Source organism: Heptranchias perlo, chromosome 30 (assembly GCF_035084215.1).
Source record: "Heptranchias perlo isolate sHepPer1 chromosome 30, sHepPer1.hap1, whole genome shotgun sequence".
NCBI classification, from domain to species: domain Eukaryota; kingdom Metazoa; phylum Chordata; class Chondrichthyes; order Hexanchiformes; family Hexanchidae; genus Heptranchias; species Heptranchias perlo.
The window spans coordinates 8276659-8297337 of NC_090354.1; the positions used below are offsets into that span (position 1 = coordinate 8276659).

The window sequence follows — 20679 nt, forward strand, 5'->3', positions numbered from 1 at the left end:
AGACAATAAATAAATACAAGCTCTTTCTTCCCTTGCACGCTGAGAAAGAGAAATCGGATTTAAAGAGCTGTAATTTTAACTGATCTGAATGCTCATCCCTGATCCCTTTATGCTGATATGCATCACATCATACACTCTCCGCCAGATAAAAGAACACTCCAGGGGAAGGAAGCTCACGAAAATCATATTTGTGAGCATCACTGCCCATTAATTGAAAATTCCTTAAGAAAAAAATGAAAGCACAGTTTTTCCATAGATCAAAGGCTGTCGTACACATCGGGATCAGTGGGATCTTCCTGTGCTCATTACCACATTGTTCTCAAAATGAGCACGGGAAGACCCTGATGACTGTATAGAACCTGACAGTCGCTGGTGTAAGGAAAGCCATAATTCAAAGCGCAGGCAAATGTTGCCAATACATTTTACATAAAGAATTCTCTGTTGTTGGACTGGGCTCACACACATTCCTCCCTGTAAAGTAAGCACTTTCCAAAAAATGGAAGTTCAATTTGGCTGAGACACCAGTTTAATAACAGCAGTTTGTAACCTATATTTCCGGGTTGCATTGTCTTCTACAGTTTAATTGTGTGCTCAAGCGTGTTATTGATTTAACAATTTCACACGTATGAGAACATAAGAAATAGGAGCAGAAGTAGGCCATACCTCTCGAGTCTGCTCTGCCATTCAATAAGATCATGGCTGATCTTCAACCACAACTCCACTTTCCTGCCCCATCCCCATATCCCTTGATTTCCTTGGAGTCCAAAAATCTATCGATCTCAGCCTTGAACATATTCAACGACTGAGCATCCACAACCCTCTGGGGTAGAGAATCCCAAAGATTTACAACCCTCTGAGTGGAGAAATTTCTCCTCATCTCAGTCCTAAATGGCTGACCCCTTATCGTGATACTATGCCCCCTTGTTCTAGACTCGCCAGCCAGGGGAAACAGTCTCTCAGCATCTACCCTGTCAAGCCCTCTCAGAATCTTATGTTTCAATGAGATCACCTCTCATTCTTCCAAACTCCAGAGAGTATGGGCCCATTCTACTTAATCTCTCCTTGTAGGACAACCCTCTTATCCCAGGAATCGATCTAATGAACCTTCGTTGCACCGCCTCTAAGGCCAAAACTGTACACAGTACTCCTGGTATGATATCAACAAAGCCTGTACAATTGCAGCAAGACTTCCTTACTCTTGTACTCCAACCCCCTTGGTTGGTTGAGGGTTTTACTGTACAGAGTCTTACTAATGCAAAGTGACGTACTACACTATCCATCCAAAGAACCTTTCTAAATGTTAATACAATGCCATACGATAGCATTAGTAAAGTTAAGTTTGATATTGCATTCTGTACCCTCAGTAGGTATTTTTAATGTATGATATCTGTCTAAGTGATTTCTGCTGTATTTAGAGAAACTCACTACTTGGTTGATCACTCAAAACGATCCACATCCACAATTGAACACACTTCAACCTTGTTTCAGAATTCCAAATGCAAGTTGCACTCTGGTGATTTGCTGAGGTTGAATGTGATGCTGACATTCAGTGCAAAACGGAAAGTGTTTCATCCCTTAGCACTGACGTCCCTCACTTTCATCAATGGAAAAATTACTCTGTGGGTTAGAGCTAACACACTCTTTAAGTGAGCGTTATTGTGCAGTGATTTGTTGTATAAGCACTAATGGAACATCAGTGCATTTTTGCCCATGCTCCCATTGGAACATAGCAACAGGAGTAGGCCATTCAGCTACGTGAGCCTGTTCGGCCATTCACTTTGATCATGGCTGATCTCCCAAAATTCCTCAAGGGCATGCACGTTAACCCACAGACCCAGGGTTAACAAGTTTTTGTTTTTTTTAAGGGCTCATTAATTATCAATTAAAGGTGACTGTACAAATTTGCACTTGCTTTCAGACCTATATTATGTGAATGACACCTGCTATAAAGTAACATTAAGGCAGCAAAGAGAGTTGCCATTAGTCTAACATGGAGCAGAATCCTCAGCTGATTCAGTCCACACAATAACTCGGGCGCATCAACAAGTCTCACTTTGTTGATGTTGGAGGAGGGGGGAGGAGGACTAAATGCCAGCGAAATCCTAAATCATGGGAGGACCACCACCAGGGCCCACTACTACCCCAAGCAGTCTGACTGCCGCAAGTGGCAAGTAGTACTTTAGCCTAGTTCTTTCATTGAGGCCTGCCTTTAATTAGACATGCCTTTTTTTAGTAAACAATCATTCCTCAGTATTGCTGCCTATGTGGAAACCACCAATTTTGAAAGTAAACTACAGCCTACAGTTAAGACGATACGTGGAGATATAGTGGGTTACTTCCATCTAAACAGGCAGGCACAGCCTTAGTTTAACGTCTCATCTGAAAGATGGATAAAGTGGAAAAGTGTTCCCTTCCCCGGGCCTGACATCCTTCAGCTTGACTTTTACCAAAATTACAGACTGAGATCAGCTATCTCAACACAGATGGTATCAACCTGGAGTTTTCCTGATCTGTGTGGCTCAATTCCACACCAAATGGTGCCTTTACTCCCAAAGCCATTGGGGGAGGTACAAGTCAAATGTACTTGAACATGATGTCATGCCACATCAAGCACATTCTGTTTAATCCTCCTACAAGACCATTAATGCTGCATTGATTAGTGCTGGATAAGTATCTAGGTAAGAACAGAATTGAAGGCTACAGCAATAAATAGAAATTTAGATGATCAGATACTGTATGAAACACAGTGGTGCATGTGATGTTGGCGCTTTTGGAAATATCATCTTTGGAATGGGAGTGGCCAAGATGGGGGTCAGGGAGAAATTCTGCATTGGTTTTGCTTCTTGGGAATGCAGTATTACCGGTAGTTACTAACCTCATTTGGATGGCAAAATAAATTGATTTGTGCCAATGGACTAATCGTACACGGAAAAGGAATGAATTTACTGGACTTTCTTAAAACGGCAAAGGTTTGCTCTGATGGTAAAATGATGCGTTTAGTTTTCAGACAAAAATTAAACTTTTCCACTCTCATGGTCGGTATTTTTAGCTGACCTAGGTAATAAATCAGTTGCAAGTGAAGAATTGTGTTGCTTTTGAGCCATGTCTTTCTATCATCGCAAGAAAATGCCCATTGTGTGTTTTTGAGGAGTACTAGGAAAAACAGTTTAAAGTAGGTACTTATACAATATGTGAGATATGGTACATACTGCATGGAGGACTGTTTTGCATTCCATCAAACTTTCCTTTCTCCAATTAAGTTTCCTACTTATTAAATCAAATGTGCATTTCATAGCCAAAATTTTACTCTTGCTTCATTCTTCTGGAAAACTGTTCTATTACATGTATAACAATAAAGAGTTTATATTTCTTTTAATTTTGCAGCCTAGACTCTCCATTGTCACCATTGCAAATGTCATGATGATGACTGTTCATTAACCTATTAAAGTCTAGCCAGAGTAAATCCCTTAAGTCCTATAACTAGTCCTAAACTGCCATTATAGTATTAATAAAGGGGAAGGAACTGAGACACAACATGCTGTGCCGTGGAGCAGTAGGGTGACTATTCGTGCCTGTGATCAGCACACACAGATATCCCAATCTGCACTGAGCCAAAGATGGTGAGCAAAGGCCTGATATCCAACACACGCTTACCTTCTCCCCATATCTTCACGTGTGTTGAAATTGGACAGACTGTTGCATTGTCTCCTCCGACTCATTCTTTTTCAGGAACTCGGAACTGTGCAACTCCTTAACTCCCTCCGTCTCTGCTTCCTCCTGCAATCTACAAGCTTTTAAGAGCCACAGCTGAAGCCAATCCTGATTTGATCTTATCTCATACTCTTTGCATAATACCTCTATGTCCCTGTTTCTCTCATTCGCCTGTCTTGAATCTGCACTGTCTTTCTTTCTTATCAGCTTCATATTTGAAGCATTCTTGCTTCCCCCTCAAGTTTGCAGCATTCCTTCTCCTCGCATTTCTCCTTTACAGCCTCCAGTTTCAGCATCCCTAACTGGCATGTGCATTCCTTTGCTTTATCCCTGTGCAGCCGTACAGTTGAATTGTAGCTTTTTTTGTCTACTCTTTTTGAGTACGTTTTAAGTACTGCTGTTTGCCTCTGATCAACTTATTTTTGAATAGCCTCTTGGTCTCTGAGTGATATTCAACTCCCATCTTTTAATGCCACTACTGTTAGGTTTTTGGGATTTTAGTCCCAGTTTTATTGTCTCAGACTACTTCTGTCCCTGTGCTCAACGTCTAGGTAATTTTGTATTATGGTCACTGTCTTTTAGCTTACTTGGTATATCACTTTTCCCTCTCGTGATCTTCCTCGACTTCAGAAGGTGGTAGAATAAACATTCCATTATACCATGGCTTAGGCTATAAACTGCCAAACAGATTGATTAAATAGTAAATGGATAAGTGAACAGTAGCAATAGCATGCTGTAGATTTACAGTAGTTACAGTCACTCAAAAGATTGAAATTAATAAATAGTCGCATCTGCTGCGCTAAACCTCAATGTGAACTAGAACTGATGTGGAGATGCCGGTGATGGACTGGGGTTGACAATTGTAAACAATTTTACAACACCAAGTTATAGTCCAGCAATTTTATTTTAAATTTTGTTCCAACAACGTTCACCTGAGGAAGGAGGAAGCCTCCGAAAGCTTGTGAATTTAAAATAAAATTGCTGGACTATAACTTGGTGTTGTAAAATTGTTTACAACTAGAACTGAGGCAAAGACCCTGAATATTAACCTTTGGTTTACTTTTACAGTTTTTCAGTGAATCACCTGCGGCCCATCTTAGTGTTGCCACAACTTTAAAATGACGCATATACAAGATATACACATCTCACGGGATGAAAATTCTATTTTCAGTATAAAACAGCGTCAGATAGATTTCTGAAGAATTGTCCTCAAGTGAAGCCCTTAAAAACAATAAAATAAGTCTGTGGATCTCAGATATTGCTGCATGCCAGGTGAGAGTTTCGAGCTATAACATGGGCATTTTAATAAATACAACAGGCCCATGAAGGATGCTCATTAACTTGCTGCGGTCTTGCAGGAAGCTACACAAAGTGGGAGTGAGTGCCTCACTGTTCTTCCCGTACCAGGACCTGAGGTCCAATGCAGATTGGTGGGCTTAAAATCTTTTTTTTTTCTGTCTGTCTGTTTCTCTCTCTCTCTCTCTCTCTCTCTCTCTCAAGCATAAGGTTCTTACACGAAAATAATTTAGACAGTCTCAATCCAGTTCCTAATGGGCATTAGTCCGTAAATTTTTTTTTTTTTATTACTCGTTCGCGGGATGTGGGCGTCGCTGGTGAGGCCAGCATTTATTGCCCATCCCTAATTGCCCTCGAGAAATAAAACTGACCACAATTCAGTACTAATTGGAAACAAGTTGGTATATGGGAAAAGTTCACACTGGTGCTGTCGGAGTTGCTCTGCTGAAGTTGGCAGTTAGGCACATTGTTGGGAAAAAAGTAGTGAATTTTATCCTGTATCCTATACCGAGATTTGGAGTTCTTGATGATGAAGTTGAATACCAAATGTGGAAAAGTATCCTATTCCCCAGCAACAAAATCCCTTGTCTTAATTTTTAAAATAGCTGCAAACAATCACACAGATGAGGAGACTATGCATAAATATTATGTAATAATAGTTGTCATTTATAAGTAAATGTCTTTTGATATAATAATTCATTGAAAGACCATGAATAACTTGGTTTATACCAGTGATTGAGCCTCATCTGCATCATTAGGCTACAATCTGGCATCTCACTCCAAAAAGAAATGGACATAAATTTTGTCGGTCTTTCTACTTGATTGACATTACATCACAAAAGCTTTCAAATTGATTCTCTTCCCATAGCCCAACGGGATACAACAACTTGCATTTGCATAGAACTCTTCACATATTGAAAAAAGTCTCCTATTACTTAACAAGGAGAAAAATGAAGGACATGGAGCAGGAAAAGGAGGAGATTTGCAGGGACTGGGAAGGCCAAAGGCAAGAGAAGGTCTTCTGAGAGAGCTTTAAGGCAAGGAAGGGAGGTAGTAAAAACAAAATAGTTCTGGTAGAGAGTTTCAGAATCAGGAACACAGTGACAGAATAATCAGCCTCTGATGGTGGAGAAGAGGAAGCGGGGAGTAAGCAGAGATCTGAAGACAGAGGACTGGAAGATGTAGATAGGGACCTATTGGATCTTGGGTAACATTAACTACTGTAACAGTTTACTGTCTATATTGCATTCGATATAAATATAACCAGACTTAGTCATGTGTAACAGAGTGCATTAGAGCAAATGTGGTGTCGTGGATTGATGAGACCCCCCCGAGTTCACTTTCCCCACTCTCTGCTGAGTTTATGATCTCAACTGCGCTGGCCCTCCCCTGTCCCCCTATTGCAGGGAGATGGATTTCACGCATCCCATAGTGGCTGGTGGTAGCCTGGCAGCAGATGCCAATTTCTCAGACAATAGAGGTGCACAACGAAGAGACCACCAGGTGTTGGGAGAAAAATAAGAGGGAATTGTATCCTTGACCAAAAGGGAGGTAGCTGATCTCACCTGGTGCAGCAGTTGGGGCTCTCCAATTGGCCTCAGCACTCCTCTGTTCCTCAAGGTTCCTATTGCTATCCAATGACCCATGTTGGAAAGAACATGTGTGTAGATATCGGGTGATCTCCTTCAACAGGTGGAATCACCATTCAATGGAACATGGTGTGTGCCCATGCGTCATTCAGAAGCAAGATGGCAAAGCACTCACACTTCAGGGTTCCTAAGCTTTGGCTGTGGCCAGCCTATGCCTGAGCCTTCTGGGCTTAGATAATTGAGATGTCTCCCTGCAGGAAGAGTGTGTGAACTCCATATTGGGCGAACAGAAATTCCACCTGTGTGGATTTCTCTTCAGCTTGGTTGGGGGATTCTTAAGCATGATGATGATGGGTTTTCATGCATATCAGACACCTAATTTTCAACAAAAAAATGACACAGTGCCTTGTGATCTCCTAAATCACAACTTCATATTCTTGGGGTTCTGTATCATCACCCAATGTTCTGTGAGGTTCTACAATACTCCAATATAATTACAACAGTGACTAGACTTCAGAAGTACTTCATTGGCTGTAAAGTGCTTTGGGAAATCCTGACGTCACAAAAGATGCTATATAAATGCAAGTCTTTTTAATTAGCCCACTTTAGAAAGCGATGATAAATAGCTGGAAATATGCAGCACATCTGTCAATATCTGGAAAAATAGATGGGTTAATAGGGCCAATCTTAAGCGTTTACGCTGCCAATGTGGTGCCTTGTGCGCGGGAGCACACATTGAGAAATCACAGGGCAGGTGCTTGTGATTTTCTATCCATTAAATTTGATGGAAGTAAAATTATGAGTAGTGAGCCTGCAATCTCCATGTTAGCAGCCCATTGTGAACTAGAAAAATTGCACCCCCCACCCCCCCCCCCCCCCTACATCCACTTCCCGGTTTTCGGAGTGTAGACCCTTAACAGAAGGTCCAGGCCCCAAACATCAACCTGTGTTTTCTCTTCTTAACTGTCAACAGACCTGGTGTGCATTTCCAGAATTTTCTGTTTTTATTTTGGATTTTCAGCATTTGCGATTTTTCTCTTTTTTTTTTAAGCAGGAAATTCTTAATTGGGTATGATTCCTCACATCTTGCCCCAGTGGCCATTCTTCATTTGTGTGCCTGGACTGTCCATGTCAGCAGACTTTTTGATCATGGGCTTGGAACCTCACAGTTGAGCCACATCCTGTGCTAACCTCAGTGCCACACATGTCCACTTTGTAGCAGGGGCTCATCAAATTGCGCCGAGCAGTGGGGGACCCTAACCAGACCTTTTATGGGTTCAGTGGCCAAAACTGCACGGCTTACTCCCAAGTGTGGCCTCACCAGCGCTTTATAAAATGTCAAAAACATTTCCTTAAACTTGTATTCTACGGATCTGTGTACACAGTCTGCCTTAACAACAACAACTTGCATTTATATAGCACCTTTTTAAAGTAGTAAAACATCCCAAGGTGCTTCACATGAGCGTTGTCAAACAAAATTTGTCAGTGAGCCACATGAGATATTGGGACAGGTGACCAAAACCTTGGTCAATGAGGTAGGTTTTGAGGAGCATCTTAATGGAAGAGAGAGGGAGGTTTAAGGAGGGAATTCCTGAATTTAGGGCCTAGGCAGCCAAAGGCACGGCCACCAATGGTGGAGCGATGAAAATCGGGGATGCGCAAGAGGCCAGAGTTGGAGGAGTGCAGAGATCTCGGAGGGTTGTAGGGTCACCGAGGTAGGGTGAGGCAAGGCCGTGGAGGGATTTGAAAACAAGGATGAGAATTTTAAAACTGAGGCATTGCTGGGCCGGGAGCCAATGTAGGTCAGCGAGCACAGGTGAGGAGCCTCAGTGGCTGCTCCTATGCCACGTGAAACCAACATGATTATACAACAAAGGTCATTGAGTAGATGTGCTTATTTCCCTGGAAAATGATTTTTGCTTAGTCTTGATGAATAATTAGTGTGTTTGTGGAATCTTACCTTGTAATTAACTAATTAAGTGATTACCTGATCAGAGAGAAACAATGCTGCTTTGATGCAAGTTTGAATTCTATATGTAAAATGAAGATGGCGTTTCCCACGATACGCCTCAGTGAAAGAAGCGGGTAGAGGCCACAACAATCTTTTTCTGTGATGGGGCTAATATTTGTTTTTGCACCGGGATCGTGACAGACACAATATTTAGTGGCAGTGTACGAGACGTGTGTGGCTTACAATTAGCTTATGTTGCAGCTGTGAGGTTTTTATGTTCAGTGGCTTTAAGGCAGGGGTGGGGATAATTAAATTGTAGCACGGTAAGCACCTCTGAAAGAAAGACTTGCATTTATATTGCGGCTTTCACGACCTCAGGACATCCCAAAGCGCTTTGCAGCCAATGAAGTACTTTTGAAGTGAAGTCACTGTTGTAATGTAGAAAACAGTGACTGCACCTCAAAAGTACTTCATTGGCAGTAAAGCTTTGGGATTTCTTGAGGTCGTGTAAGGCACTATATAAATTCAAGTCTTTCTTTCAGAGGTGCTTAGTTATTTTAAATAGATAAAAGTTGCATGGGAGACTGGGTGGACCTGTGCATTACCTTTTTTAAAACCTGGTTTCAAATCCTGCCAGACAGATGGGATTAATGTCTCCTTTGTCTAATTGCTGTAAGAATCCTACATCAGCTCTCCTGTGATATCTGCCTGAGAATACCAATCTGGCAGCAAATTAGGGTGGTTTGAACCGTGGACCCATTCCCACTAGGGAACTGGGTTAAGATGACCCAAACTCATTTCATATAGGACCCTTGCAACCATCAGGATAAGGAAACTTTCACCTCCTCAGTCTAAGGTGCATGTGAACCCACATTTCAGATCTTAGAGATATATGATAGTAAGTGGAATAGAAAGAAGAAAGAAAAAAATAAAAGTCTTGCATTCATATAGTTCTTTTCACATCTCAGGATGACTCAAAGTCCTTCACAGCCAATGACGTATTTTAACTGTATCACTGTTTTATGTAGTAGGCACATGCTGCCAATTTGTGCACAGCAAAGTCTTACAAACGGCAAATGAGACAACTGATTATTTAATCTGTTTTTGGTGATGATGTTTGAAGGATAAGCATTGGCCAGAAAGCTCCTGCTCTTATTCACATTATGCTGTTGGATCTTTTTAGATGCACCAGAACTTTTTTTTCAAAAAATATACTTTATTCATAAAATTTGCAGCAAAACATACAATACAGTTGTCATATCACATTCCAGATGTACACATTACAGATTATACAATTTGCAGGTTACATCAAGTACAGTTCATTGAACACATTGTACATAATTACAGTTCATGATGCTCTGGGGTGTCTCATTGCATTATACTCAATACAGATTATTGATTACAGATTCAATACAGGTACATTACAGCTAGACAGGGCCTCCGTTTAACATCTCATCTAAACAACGGCACCTCCAATAATGCAGCGCTCCCTCAATATTACACTGCAGTGTCAGCCTAGATTATGTGCCCAATCCTGGAATGGGACTTAAACCTACAACCTTCTGAATCAGGGGAGAGAGTGCTGCCCCTGAGCCAAACTGAATGGGATATGGTTAATTCAAAGCACTGTTTTCAAGTTAAACCACAACTGCAGGAAAAGCTCATGTATGTACAAATAAAATTCAAATTCAGCAAACACTTCTCTGCACAGAATGGTTAATTCCTTTAATTGTCTTCCAGGTAGGATAGTGGAGGCAGTGGAATCAGTAAAGAGGCAGTTAAATGCTGTGGGGGATGGGGAGTAACCTTAGATTCCTCTGGAGGGATAGGCAAGATTTGTTGAATGAGCTGTCCGATCTGTACTCATCTTTGTAAAAACACTGCTCCTATCCCAGCTCCCTAACGCGTTTATATTTTGACATTAGATAATGCAAAGTTCCACGGTAAAACTCAGGAAAACCATGACAGCGTAGTAAGGGAGGAAAAAAAATCATTGGCATTAAACAGCAAAAAAAGGAAGCCGGGAAACTCTACAGTGAAAACCGCCTGAACGCCAAATCTTCTGCTACACCCTTTCTCGGGCTGCCAAGAATCTTACACCACTCCTGTTAATATTTATTTTCGCAGTTTCTCTTTGTAGCTGTGCCCAGGTCCTCCCAATTAGCGGCTGCAGCAGCTCCCCGGGTGGGACACCTCATTTGTATTCTGCCTCGCACCTCACCCCTCGAGTGCTCAAATCCTGCAGAACTGGTTTACGGGGCTTTTGGGATTCTATTCCGTTCCTAGGCGTGATTACTATAAAGGACATCAGCCGCGTCGAGATCATCACAGTTATTGTCATGTGTGTAAAATATACATTTTAGCAGCGAACCCAGGTCTGTGTCTGATGGTTTTTACGTCTTCTTACAGAGATTTTGCTGGATGATTTCCTTCTCACCCACTCAGTCTTCATGCCAACTGACAAGCTGCTGCAGGTTTTGCACAAACAATATCCTTCCTTCGGAAAACATTGCACCACTCTCATTATTAAATCAAACGGGAAACTACGTCTGTTTGGCGAAACCTGCAATATTCCTATCATCAGCTATTGGGTAAAGTCTTTTATCCATAAACGAACGTGCAAGCAAATTAATGATCATCCAAATTCTTTTTATTTTTAATTGGAGACCTCCCACGATCTCTGGCATTTGAACAGAACTCTTTCATTTTTCCCCCCCTCTAATGTTCTCCCCATCTCTTCTGGCACCTGTTGTTTGAGCGTTGGGGGACGATCTCCCCCGGAGGTGCACCGGATGCCTAGTTGGAAGCAGGCTACTTCCAAGTGTCCAGGAGGCCACCTGAAACAGGCATTAGGCGCCTAGAATTTGCAAATCAGGATCCTAACGCCTCTTTTAGGTCCTGCTCGAAATTCACCATCAATTGGACGGGGCATGCGCTCTCATGCTCCGCTCTTTTTTTCGGGGGGGGCCTACAGTGGCCTAACCAGCAGTCCTTAAAGGAGAGCTCCTCCTGGCTCTACAAAGGGACTGCGGGCCGCAGCCTGCCCGGGTTCGCCTCCCCCCACAGGAACTGCCTGTGAGCCAGCTCAGTGTCTGAGCCAGACGAATTTCCCAATGGCTCGACTGGCGATCTGCATCAAGATGCCCAATCGGCCTCTGCAGCTCAGCGTTTTTATGTGGATGAGGCCCGGGGACCAATTTCTAGCAAGCCTCGGTCCAGCATCTGAGTGTACTTTCCAGTCGTGACGCCCGTTTCGAGCCACTCGGAGTAGAAAAGGTCCCGGTTCCGTTCCCAGATTGTGCTGAGTTTGCTGATCTCAGCCAAGGCAGCTGTTGGGGCGCTGAACCCAGCCTCAATACCCTTAGCAGGGAGCGAGGAAAAATATCAGCTGTAGTTCCCACTCATGCTCACCACCCAGTGATGTGTGTGTATGTGTACATATGACGTACGTACGTACATTGGATGAGGACTAGCTTGGGCTCAGCTGCGTTGTCCCCCTATCAAGACTCACATGTGAAGAGTGGCCACTTTGGCAAAGTACCAGAGGGCTGCTGACACCCATGGAACTGAACACTAACAAGAGTTAGTGCCTTCTGGGGAGGTGGGGAATTTGGGTGGGGGTGGGGGAAATAGAAGACTACCTTTTGATTTATGGAGACCATATTGTAATCCAGCCCTGACCAGTGGGTTGAAAGGGCTCATCGCCCTGATTACTGTAAAGTCAGTTTTGACCATCTAAATCCTATGCCTGGTTCAGTAGTTAGAAACTCAATGTATAAAACTGCCGGCACGGGTCATATATTAATAAAATAGTAAAAGATTATGATAACATCAGGATCTCTCACTGTATCTTCAACAACAACAATTTGCATTTATATAGCGCCTTTAATGTAGTAAAACGTTAGCTGGTTTCAAATTTTCCAAATGGCCCTTCACCCATTCACTGAGCTGTAAGGGGATTGCCTTATAAGGATTGAAAGCTGGTCTCCTTAACAGCATGTTACATACTGCATGAGTGCTTCTGAAAGAGCTGAAAACTGGAATGAAGCTTGCCCTCAATTGAAGAAACAGAAGGTCCTGAGAATCACAGTCGACTGGGCAGAGAAATGCAAGGATCTTCTGCTGGAAGATGAAACTGCTGTACGATTGCTGAAGGTAGGACAAGCCCTGATTATATATATTTTTTGTATTTCTTGACTGAAATTCTAATACTGTACTGTGGAAAACGATACCGAAAAGCAAAAATACTGTGGATGCTGGAAATCTGAACTAAAAACAGAAAATGTTGGAAACACTCAGCAGGTCAGGCAGCCTCTGTGGAGAGAGAAACAGAGTTGACGTTTCAGGTCAGTGATCTTTCATCAGAACTGAATATGCCATATTTAGCATATTAACTAAGTCCCTGAAAATAATGTCTAATTCTGCAGCTCAATATTAAATGGTAACATAGTTGAGAGTAACAGTATCATTGAGGAATCCAGTTGATGTCATAAAGCATGAGAATTCAACTCCAACATGTAATAAATGTCACCGTCTCAAATTTAAATTGCTGGCTTCAGGGGCCTAACTCTGATGGCTGTGATAAATGCATCATCTGATGTGGTACTGAGCCATGCAGACCAGGAAGGCCCTGGGTTTGATCCAGGACCTGTGCTGAGTTAGCTGATCTCAACTAGAGATACTACAATTGGCCTCCGTGCCCCTGGGCTTGGCAGGGATAAAATCAGCCAGGTTGGTATCCAATGATCCCTGCTGGAGAGTGCGCATGTGGCCATCAGGTTTGCATAGGACTGAGCTTGGCTGTGATGCTTTCCGTGATTCAGTAGCCTGCTGGTATCCACTTGCCAAGACTCACTAATAAAGAATGGCGCCTTGGAGAGCTGTAGGCACTCATGGGAACATACCCCAGCAAAAGTCAATAGCAAAAAAAGAGGGAGGAGAAAATTTGGAGGAAAATTACTTGCCTTTACTCACTTTTAATCTTTTGTCGTACACAACAGGCTCTAAATGTTACTTCCCAATATTTTGCAAGGTTATTGTTGAGCTGGGTTTTAGGTTTTATAATTAGCAATTTTCCTGTGGCATTGATTACAGTAAATCAGATGACCGGAGTGTTATACCATGTAATAATGTATTATTCTGCAAAGAAAAAGCTGTGCCCCTTAAAGGTCACAAACTCTAACTGTTGTTAAGTAAACACAGACTCGGGTCAATCAGAGTTCATTTGTTTGGTATGGGAACTTTGCAAATTGGAATGTGATTGTCAGATTCAGACTGCAGCTCAGAAGAATCCAAAATTATTGTTTGGAACAGAGTGTGATTCTTAGTGTGACCTTTTGCATGTTCTGTGCTGTGATACATTCAGTCCTAGATTTTGAAACTAATAGTGGCATTAGAACAGACATTTCAGTTAGAACTAAAACCCAGAGTGATAGATGAGCATGGTAAGGTTTCCTGTGACCGTATGACCTAACTCCATTCTATAATGCTGCAAACCAGGCTGTGACAAATGTGTTACTTGCAGAAAATGGAAAATCTATTTTCTCGTGGGAAACAAATAGCAGCACAGACATTTTGTTAGTTGAACAGTCCGACTACCTTTTACAATGCAGTAACAACAACTTGCATTTATGTCACACCCCTGCTCTCCAAAGTCTGTCTCGGAGCAGTTTACAGGCGGGCAGGGGGAGAAGGATGAGCAGGAGTTGAGAAGGACTCAGGTGGAGTGCAGAAAAAACTCGGTCAAATTAGGTTCTTATGAGGTTTATGAAGGAAGTGTGAGGGATATCACGCCAATGTGTTTCTGGAAGAGTGTTCCAAACAGAAAGGGCATAGTGACTGAAAGTTAGACAACTGATGGTGAAGCGGAGAGAGCAGGGAATAATCGAGAGTTGGCGGGGTGGAGAGTATGGTTGGTGAAGTTGCTGAGATAAGGTGGAGTATAACCCTGGAGGAACTTGGGACCTGGAAGTTGAAACACTGGTGAGCAAGCAAGAACAGGTGATACAGTAACTTGAGGCTATAAACTTGGAACTATTCTACCAGGTCTTAAGCAAAGTTAAAGAACCTAGTATACATTGTAATGACACAGAGGTGAATCAAATGCAAGATGCTAAACTGTTGTTCCACACTGTTGTTGTCTCGAATTTCAAGCTTCAGTGTTACCAGGGCTGGCAGAGCACACGTGAGGTCACAGGAAGCCTCAGAACATGCCCCTTAGCACAAAGATTTGTGCAGGGGTTCTATCAGTAATTGGCAAGGTCAGTTTTCTGAGACTTGTAGCCAATTCATGTTGTGCAGACCTACCTGTGATGGAAGCTGTCTGGTACATGTTGGTTCTTGGTTCTCCGAGAAACAACAGCGCATGCACAGTTATTGAGAAGGCAGGACCGTGACTTTTTAGTTTTCTGGCTGTGGACCTGCCCTGCTGTTGCAGGAAGGCCCATACCAGTTGGAACTTGCAAACCATGCTGTTGGCCTATGCAGGCCGGCTGGGCGTTCACTCTGACAGAAAATAAATGACAGCCTCTGTTCGCTCAGGCTGTCACTTCACCTCTGCTGCCAGGGAGAAGAAAAAGAAACACCTTTTTGATTATAAGGAAAAGTTAAGAATGAGAAAAGGCTAGATAGTCCATTCTGCTTGTCCATCACCTCTCCCAGCCTAGCTCCAACTGCATCTGGAACTCCCCTAACGCTTTCAATTCTCCTACCTGACCTAGTAGATCTTTCCAAACATTTATCAGTCTTGAATACAGAATTTTTTCTAAGATCTGTATTAAATTTACTTTCCAATGGTTCTTTGCAGTGGGATTACTCTTGGATTCCTTCAGCCAAGAGCCGGCTGAATGGCCTCCTTTTGTGCTGTAAACTTCTTAAATTTATGCCCTCTTGTTCTACTGGCCTGACCTCAAACTAAAATTCTGAATTTGCCTGATCTGTTCCATGTAATTTGTTTTACTCCATGCTGTCAAAAGTGTAGTCATTCCCTTATGTACATTCTAGAAAATGCCATTGTTGGTGACAGTACTTTAACAAAATGGCCACATTCTCTGCTTGCTGCATTTGTGTTGAGTCGAACCTTATTTTCAAGCTGTCAAATACAGAAATTTCAGATTTTGCTAAGGCAGGGGTTGCTGCACTTTGACAGGCAAACTAGTGACGGGTAGGTTTGCTAACTCGGCAGTTTAAAAAAAAATAATATATCAATGTATTTATTTATATTGAATAGGACCTGAATGCTATCGCCAGAAAGGAGCTGCATCTCTTTCCTAATCTGAAAGAAGACCTGACAAGGCTTCGGCACATGGTGGAAACGGTGGAATACAGGTCAGGAGCGAGACTGTGTCAATACAAACTGTATGCTACAACACAATGTAGGAGAACCATCCGGGTGAGAAATACAAAGCTGTGTTAGATAAATATCTGATAGAATTGAAATTAAGGATAAGTGCAGGTTCCATATTTGATCCCTGGTCTACGGAGAGTTGGCCAATCTCAGCCGGAACACTGGTCGGGGTACTCGTGGACTCAGCGGTCGTGGACTAAAGAGGGAAGGGGAACTCCAAGCCAGTTGATCAACCGTGCAAGGGTTTGGCGGTGAGGTGAGGATAAAATCTGGCGTGGTTGTGATGGCCTCCACAGCCAAATAGCCTGCGGAATACGTCATCTAGGCTCCTGCTTAAAGAGCTGATGAATGACCGGTAGACTGTTAGCTCTCACTGAACCGTACCCCAATATGAGTTGGTGCCTTCACGGGAGGAGAAAAAAGAACATTGAAACAAAAAACACACATAATACGTCAATGCCGTTTATATCCCAAAATATCACCGCAAAGGGAATAAGTTATTTGCATATTGCAGTATTAGAGAAAATGGTGCATCATGATTTTTTTAATTCATTCTCGGTATGTGGGCGTCGCTGGCAAGACCAGCATTTATTGCCCCACCCCTAATTGCCCTGAGAAGGTGGAGGTGGGCCTTTTTAAACCACTGCAGGCGGTTTGATACAACTGAGTGGCTTGCTAGGCCCTTCAGAGGGCAGCTAAGAGTCAACCCCATTGGTGTGGGACTGGAGTCACAAACAGACCAGAACGGGTAAGGACGGCAGGTTTCCTCCCTTAAAGGACATTAGTAATCTGACAGTTTCATGGTCACTTTTTTACTGATACCAGCTTTTTATTTCCGGATTTTAAAAAATATATACCATGGTGGGAATTGAACTTATGGGGTATGATTTTAACCCTGAAGAATGGGTTGCCACCAGTGACATCACCAGGATCTCTCAGTTGTCTGCCCATAAGTGTATATGATGGGTCACAGATGGCTTGTTTGCCAGGGCATCCCACTATGTCAACTTCCCCATTGACGACATCAGCCAGACTGAGGGGGCAGTGGGTTTCTACTCTCTGGCAGGCATCCCACCGGCATAGGGCGCAATTGATTGCACACACGTAAAAATCCGAGCACCTGCAGGAATGTTCATCAACAGAAAAGGATATCACTCCATCAATGCGCAGCTGGTTTGCAACCACCAGAAGAGGTTTCTGCAAGTGTCTGCCAAATTCCGTGGCAGCAGCCATGATTCCTTCATTCTGCATGAATCCAACATCACCGCCCTCTTCCACATACAAGACACACTTAAGGGCTGGCTCCTTGGAGACAACGGATACCCTCTGCAGACGTGGCTCATGCCACCTGTGAGGAGCCCCACCAGCGACGCACAGAAGCGGTACAATGACAGTCACAGTGCCACCAGGTCTGTCATAGAGCAAGCCTTAGGAATGCTGACTATGCACTTCCGTTGCCTGGATCGATCTTGGGGAGCCCTTCAGTACTCACCTGAGGGTGTGTAGAATAATAGTTGTGTGTTGCGTCCTGCACAACATCGCTCAACAGAGAGGGTTACCGGTGGATGAGGTCCCATGTGCTCCACAAGCAGCATTGAGTAAGAAGACAAGGAGGAGGAGGATGACGATGGGTGAACCATCGGCAGAGCAGCGTCTCACCTGGCTGCTCGCCATGCCAGGGAGTCACTCATATTGGATAGATTCTTATAGGGAGATCTGCAAAATGTCTACAGCCAATTACTCAGAGCACCTGTAAGGACAACCACAACCCCCGCGCCCCCCCCCCCCCCACCCCGGCCACTTCCCGGTTGCTCAAAACATTCATACAACAATATAAGGTACGGTAGCATAGTGGTTATGTTACTGGACTAGTAATCCAGAGGCCTGGACTAAAATCCAGAGTTATGAGTTTAAATCCCGCCACGGCAGCTGGTGAATTTAAATTCAATTAATTAAATAAAAAATCTGGAATTAAAATACTAGTATCAGTAATGGTGGCTATGAAACTACTGGATTGTCATAAAATCCCATCTGGTTCACTAATGCCCTTTAGGGAAGGAAACCTGCTGTCCTATATGTAACTCCAGACCCACAGCAATGTGGTTGATTCTTAATGGCCCAGCAAGCCACTCAGTTCAAGAAGGCGGCTGACCACCACCTTCTCAAGGGCAACTAGGGATGGGCAATAAATGCTGGCCTCGCCAGCGACGCCCACATCCCATGAACAAATAAAAAAATATATATATACACCCATTGCAAACGCACCCAATGGGTGGCATCAAGTCTCGCCTTTCATGAGCAACCATATGTAAGGACGCTTTCACAAAAGGGACTCAAGAATGAACAAAACATGGCAATGGTGGTGAAATTTAATCTGATTTTAACATAAACCAAATATAAATGAAAATCAGACAGATCGATCACATTGGATCAGGATTGGGGTGAGTGGGAGTGATGGGCGCACAAAGGGGGGGGGATGAAGAAGTGCACAGAAAGTCGATACTGAACCTTAAGTGGGTGTGATGGGTGATGTGATGGAGTAGGCTTCGCAGGGCAGTGTGGGGGGCGGTGGGTGTACTATTCATCATGGAATGCAGATGAATCAGTAACTGTACTCACTTTTCCTGACCTGGTTAGGTCATTAAATCTCTTTCTGCATTGAAGCCATGACTGGGGCACATGCTTCTGCCACCTCCAGCCACGCCTTCTTTGTGACAGACCCAGGTTTCTTCCTCCTGTCTGCTGGGTAAAGCACCTTCCTCCTGCTTCTCACAGCACCTAGCAATGTCTCCAGGGCGGCGTTGGAGAACCTAGGTGCTGGCTTGGCTCTGGAATGTTGCATGGTGATTGTAGCCCCCTTTCTCCTTCAAAATGCATTGTTGGAGTGGCCCTTTAAATAGTGGGTTTTAAACGCGTCATGCGGGTGCGCAGTCATCCCTCTGTGCAGCTTGAGGACGCAAAACCCGGAAGTTCGGTTAAGTGGCTTCAATTTAGTCGCAATCGCTCGGGAAACCGCACGATTTTTTTCTCCAGGTTTCCCACCCAATTATTGACTTCCCCCCCACCCCGGCTTGGATCACGCTGCCATGTTAAAATCATACCCATGTTCTCTGCATTATTAGACTGTGCCTCTAGATTACTAGCCCAGTGATAACCACTACACAACCGTACTCTATGGCATCTGTATGACAATAACACTGAATCATTTTGTGCATTGAGGTGTGTGACAGGAATGTATGATTCATAGAAAAACATTTCTGTATGAATTTTGTCATTACCACTCCTCAATGGGCTATGTATTGTATAGGGTCTACACAATTTCAAACATTCCCTGAAGATACTGGCACATTCGTGGATCCTCTTACAAATAGTCACACTCCCAGGGGCTCCCACTTCTGTGCTGTATCTTTTCTATGGTTCCATGGGCCCCCTGTAAATATTGATACTAGGGTTGCCAACTATCCAGGAATGCCCTGGAGTCTCGAGGAATTGAAGATTAATCTCCTGCATACCGCTGCGAGCAAACCCTGGAGAAAAGTCATCGGGGCATTAAAAAAAATAGTTTTTTTTTCATTTCCTTGTTTGTTAGTTATAAACATATTGGAGATGGGACAAAAGGCTGACAGTCAAGAATCATCCAATTGGGTAACAAAGAGTCTGTTTGCTTTCCAATTGGCGTGGGAAGGCAGGCCGCCACGAGGATAGATGTGGGGCGAGTGTCACATGATGAAACCTCCCAGAATACGACCAACCAGAGTTGGCAACCCTAATTGACACATTCCCAGGGACCCCTGTCCTAACTTCCAAAAGACAGTCTCAACTATCCAAAGAGTAAATTGTACTATTATTGCAGGAAACATTTTTATTGGTATTGAGCTTTCTTAGTTGAATAGATTAGATCCAGTCCGCAACCAGATCAATGTCCCAGCTTGTTTAAGTGGTGTTTTGTAACAGGTTTTCATGTCAGTAAATTCCCCGACCATGACAACTACACAGCAAATAAACCACCCTCTGGCATTGATGGAATTATCCAGGGATCATTGTTAAAATGGTAAACCTAGTTAACACTCTATTAGATGTTAACAACACCGTGTGGGCGTTCACTTAAATGACTGAACGGTCTTCTCTATCCTGCATTATAATGTTGACTCAGGGTGGGACACGGACTCCAGCACTAACACAATTTATTTACCTCAAATGCAGGCCACCTGAGGAATGCAGCTGCTTGAGAAAGAAACAGGTAACACCTCCCCTCACTTCATGTATTCCTGATGGGTGTTAAAACAATAGTTAAAGAATGAACTGATGGTTGATTGGCTTTAAAGGGGACTGAGTGGTGCAGTGGGTTAGCGCACAGAGATTTTCAGTCTCTGGAGATTTAGTTAAAATCCAGTCTGGATTAATGGAATGAAGATTTCCTGTCTACTGGCCTATGCTGAGTGGTGTATTACCATGTGGTAACTCCTATGTATAAATGTTCTCCAGGACACTGAGAGCACTCCCCTGTTTTTTAAATAGTGCTATGGGATCTTTTACTTCCAATTCAACAGGCAGATGGTCTTGATTTAACGTCTCACCGGAAAGATGGCACCTCTGACCATGCAGCACTCCCTTGTTACTGCACTGAAGTGTTGCCCTAGATTATGCATTAATTGCTTTTAAACGGTATCTTTAACGTAGTAACCACCCCAATCTGTTTCACAGAGGAGAGACATATGGCGAGCAGTCGTAGAAGGGTTAAGAGCGACAGCTTAAAGCACAGTCGCAAAGATGAGTTTTGAGGAGGA

At 43.3% G+C, this 20679-nt stretch overlaps 1 protein-coding gene across 1 annotated transcript in view; it reads left to right on the top strand.

Moving 5' to 3' along the window:
• rapgefl1 (Rap guanine nucleotide exchange factor (GEF)-like 1) overlaps positions 1 to 20679 on the top strand; it is a 52611-nt gene that overhangs the window by 1664 nt on the left and 30268 nt on the right. Inside the window, exons 2-5 of the mRNA XM_067969201.1 lie at positions 10957 to 11035; positions 12552 to 12702; positions 15776 to 15873; positions 20096 to 20132. Of these exons, the coding sequence (XP_067825302.1) occupies positions 10957 to 11035; positions 12552 to 12702; positions 15776 to 15873; positions 20096 to 20132 (365 nt within the window). The remainder of the gene's footprint in view (positions 1 to 10956; positions 11036 to 12551; positions 12703 to 15775; positions 15874 to 20095; positions 20133 to 20679) is intronic.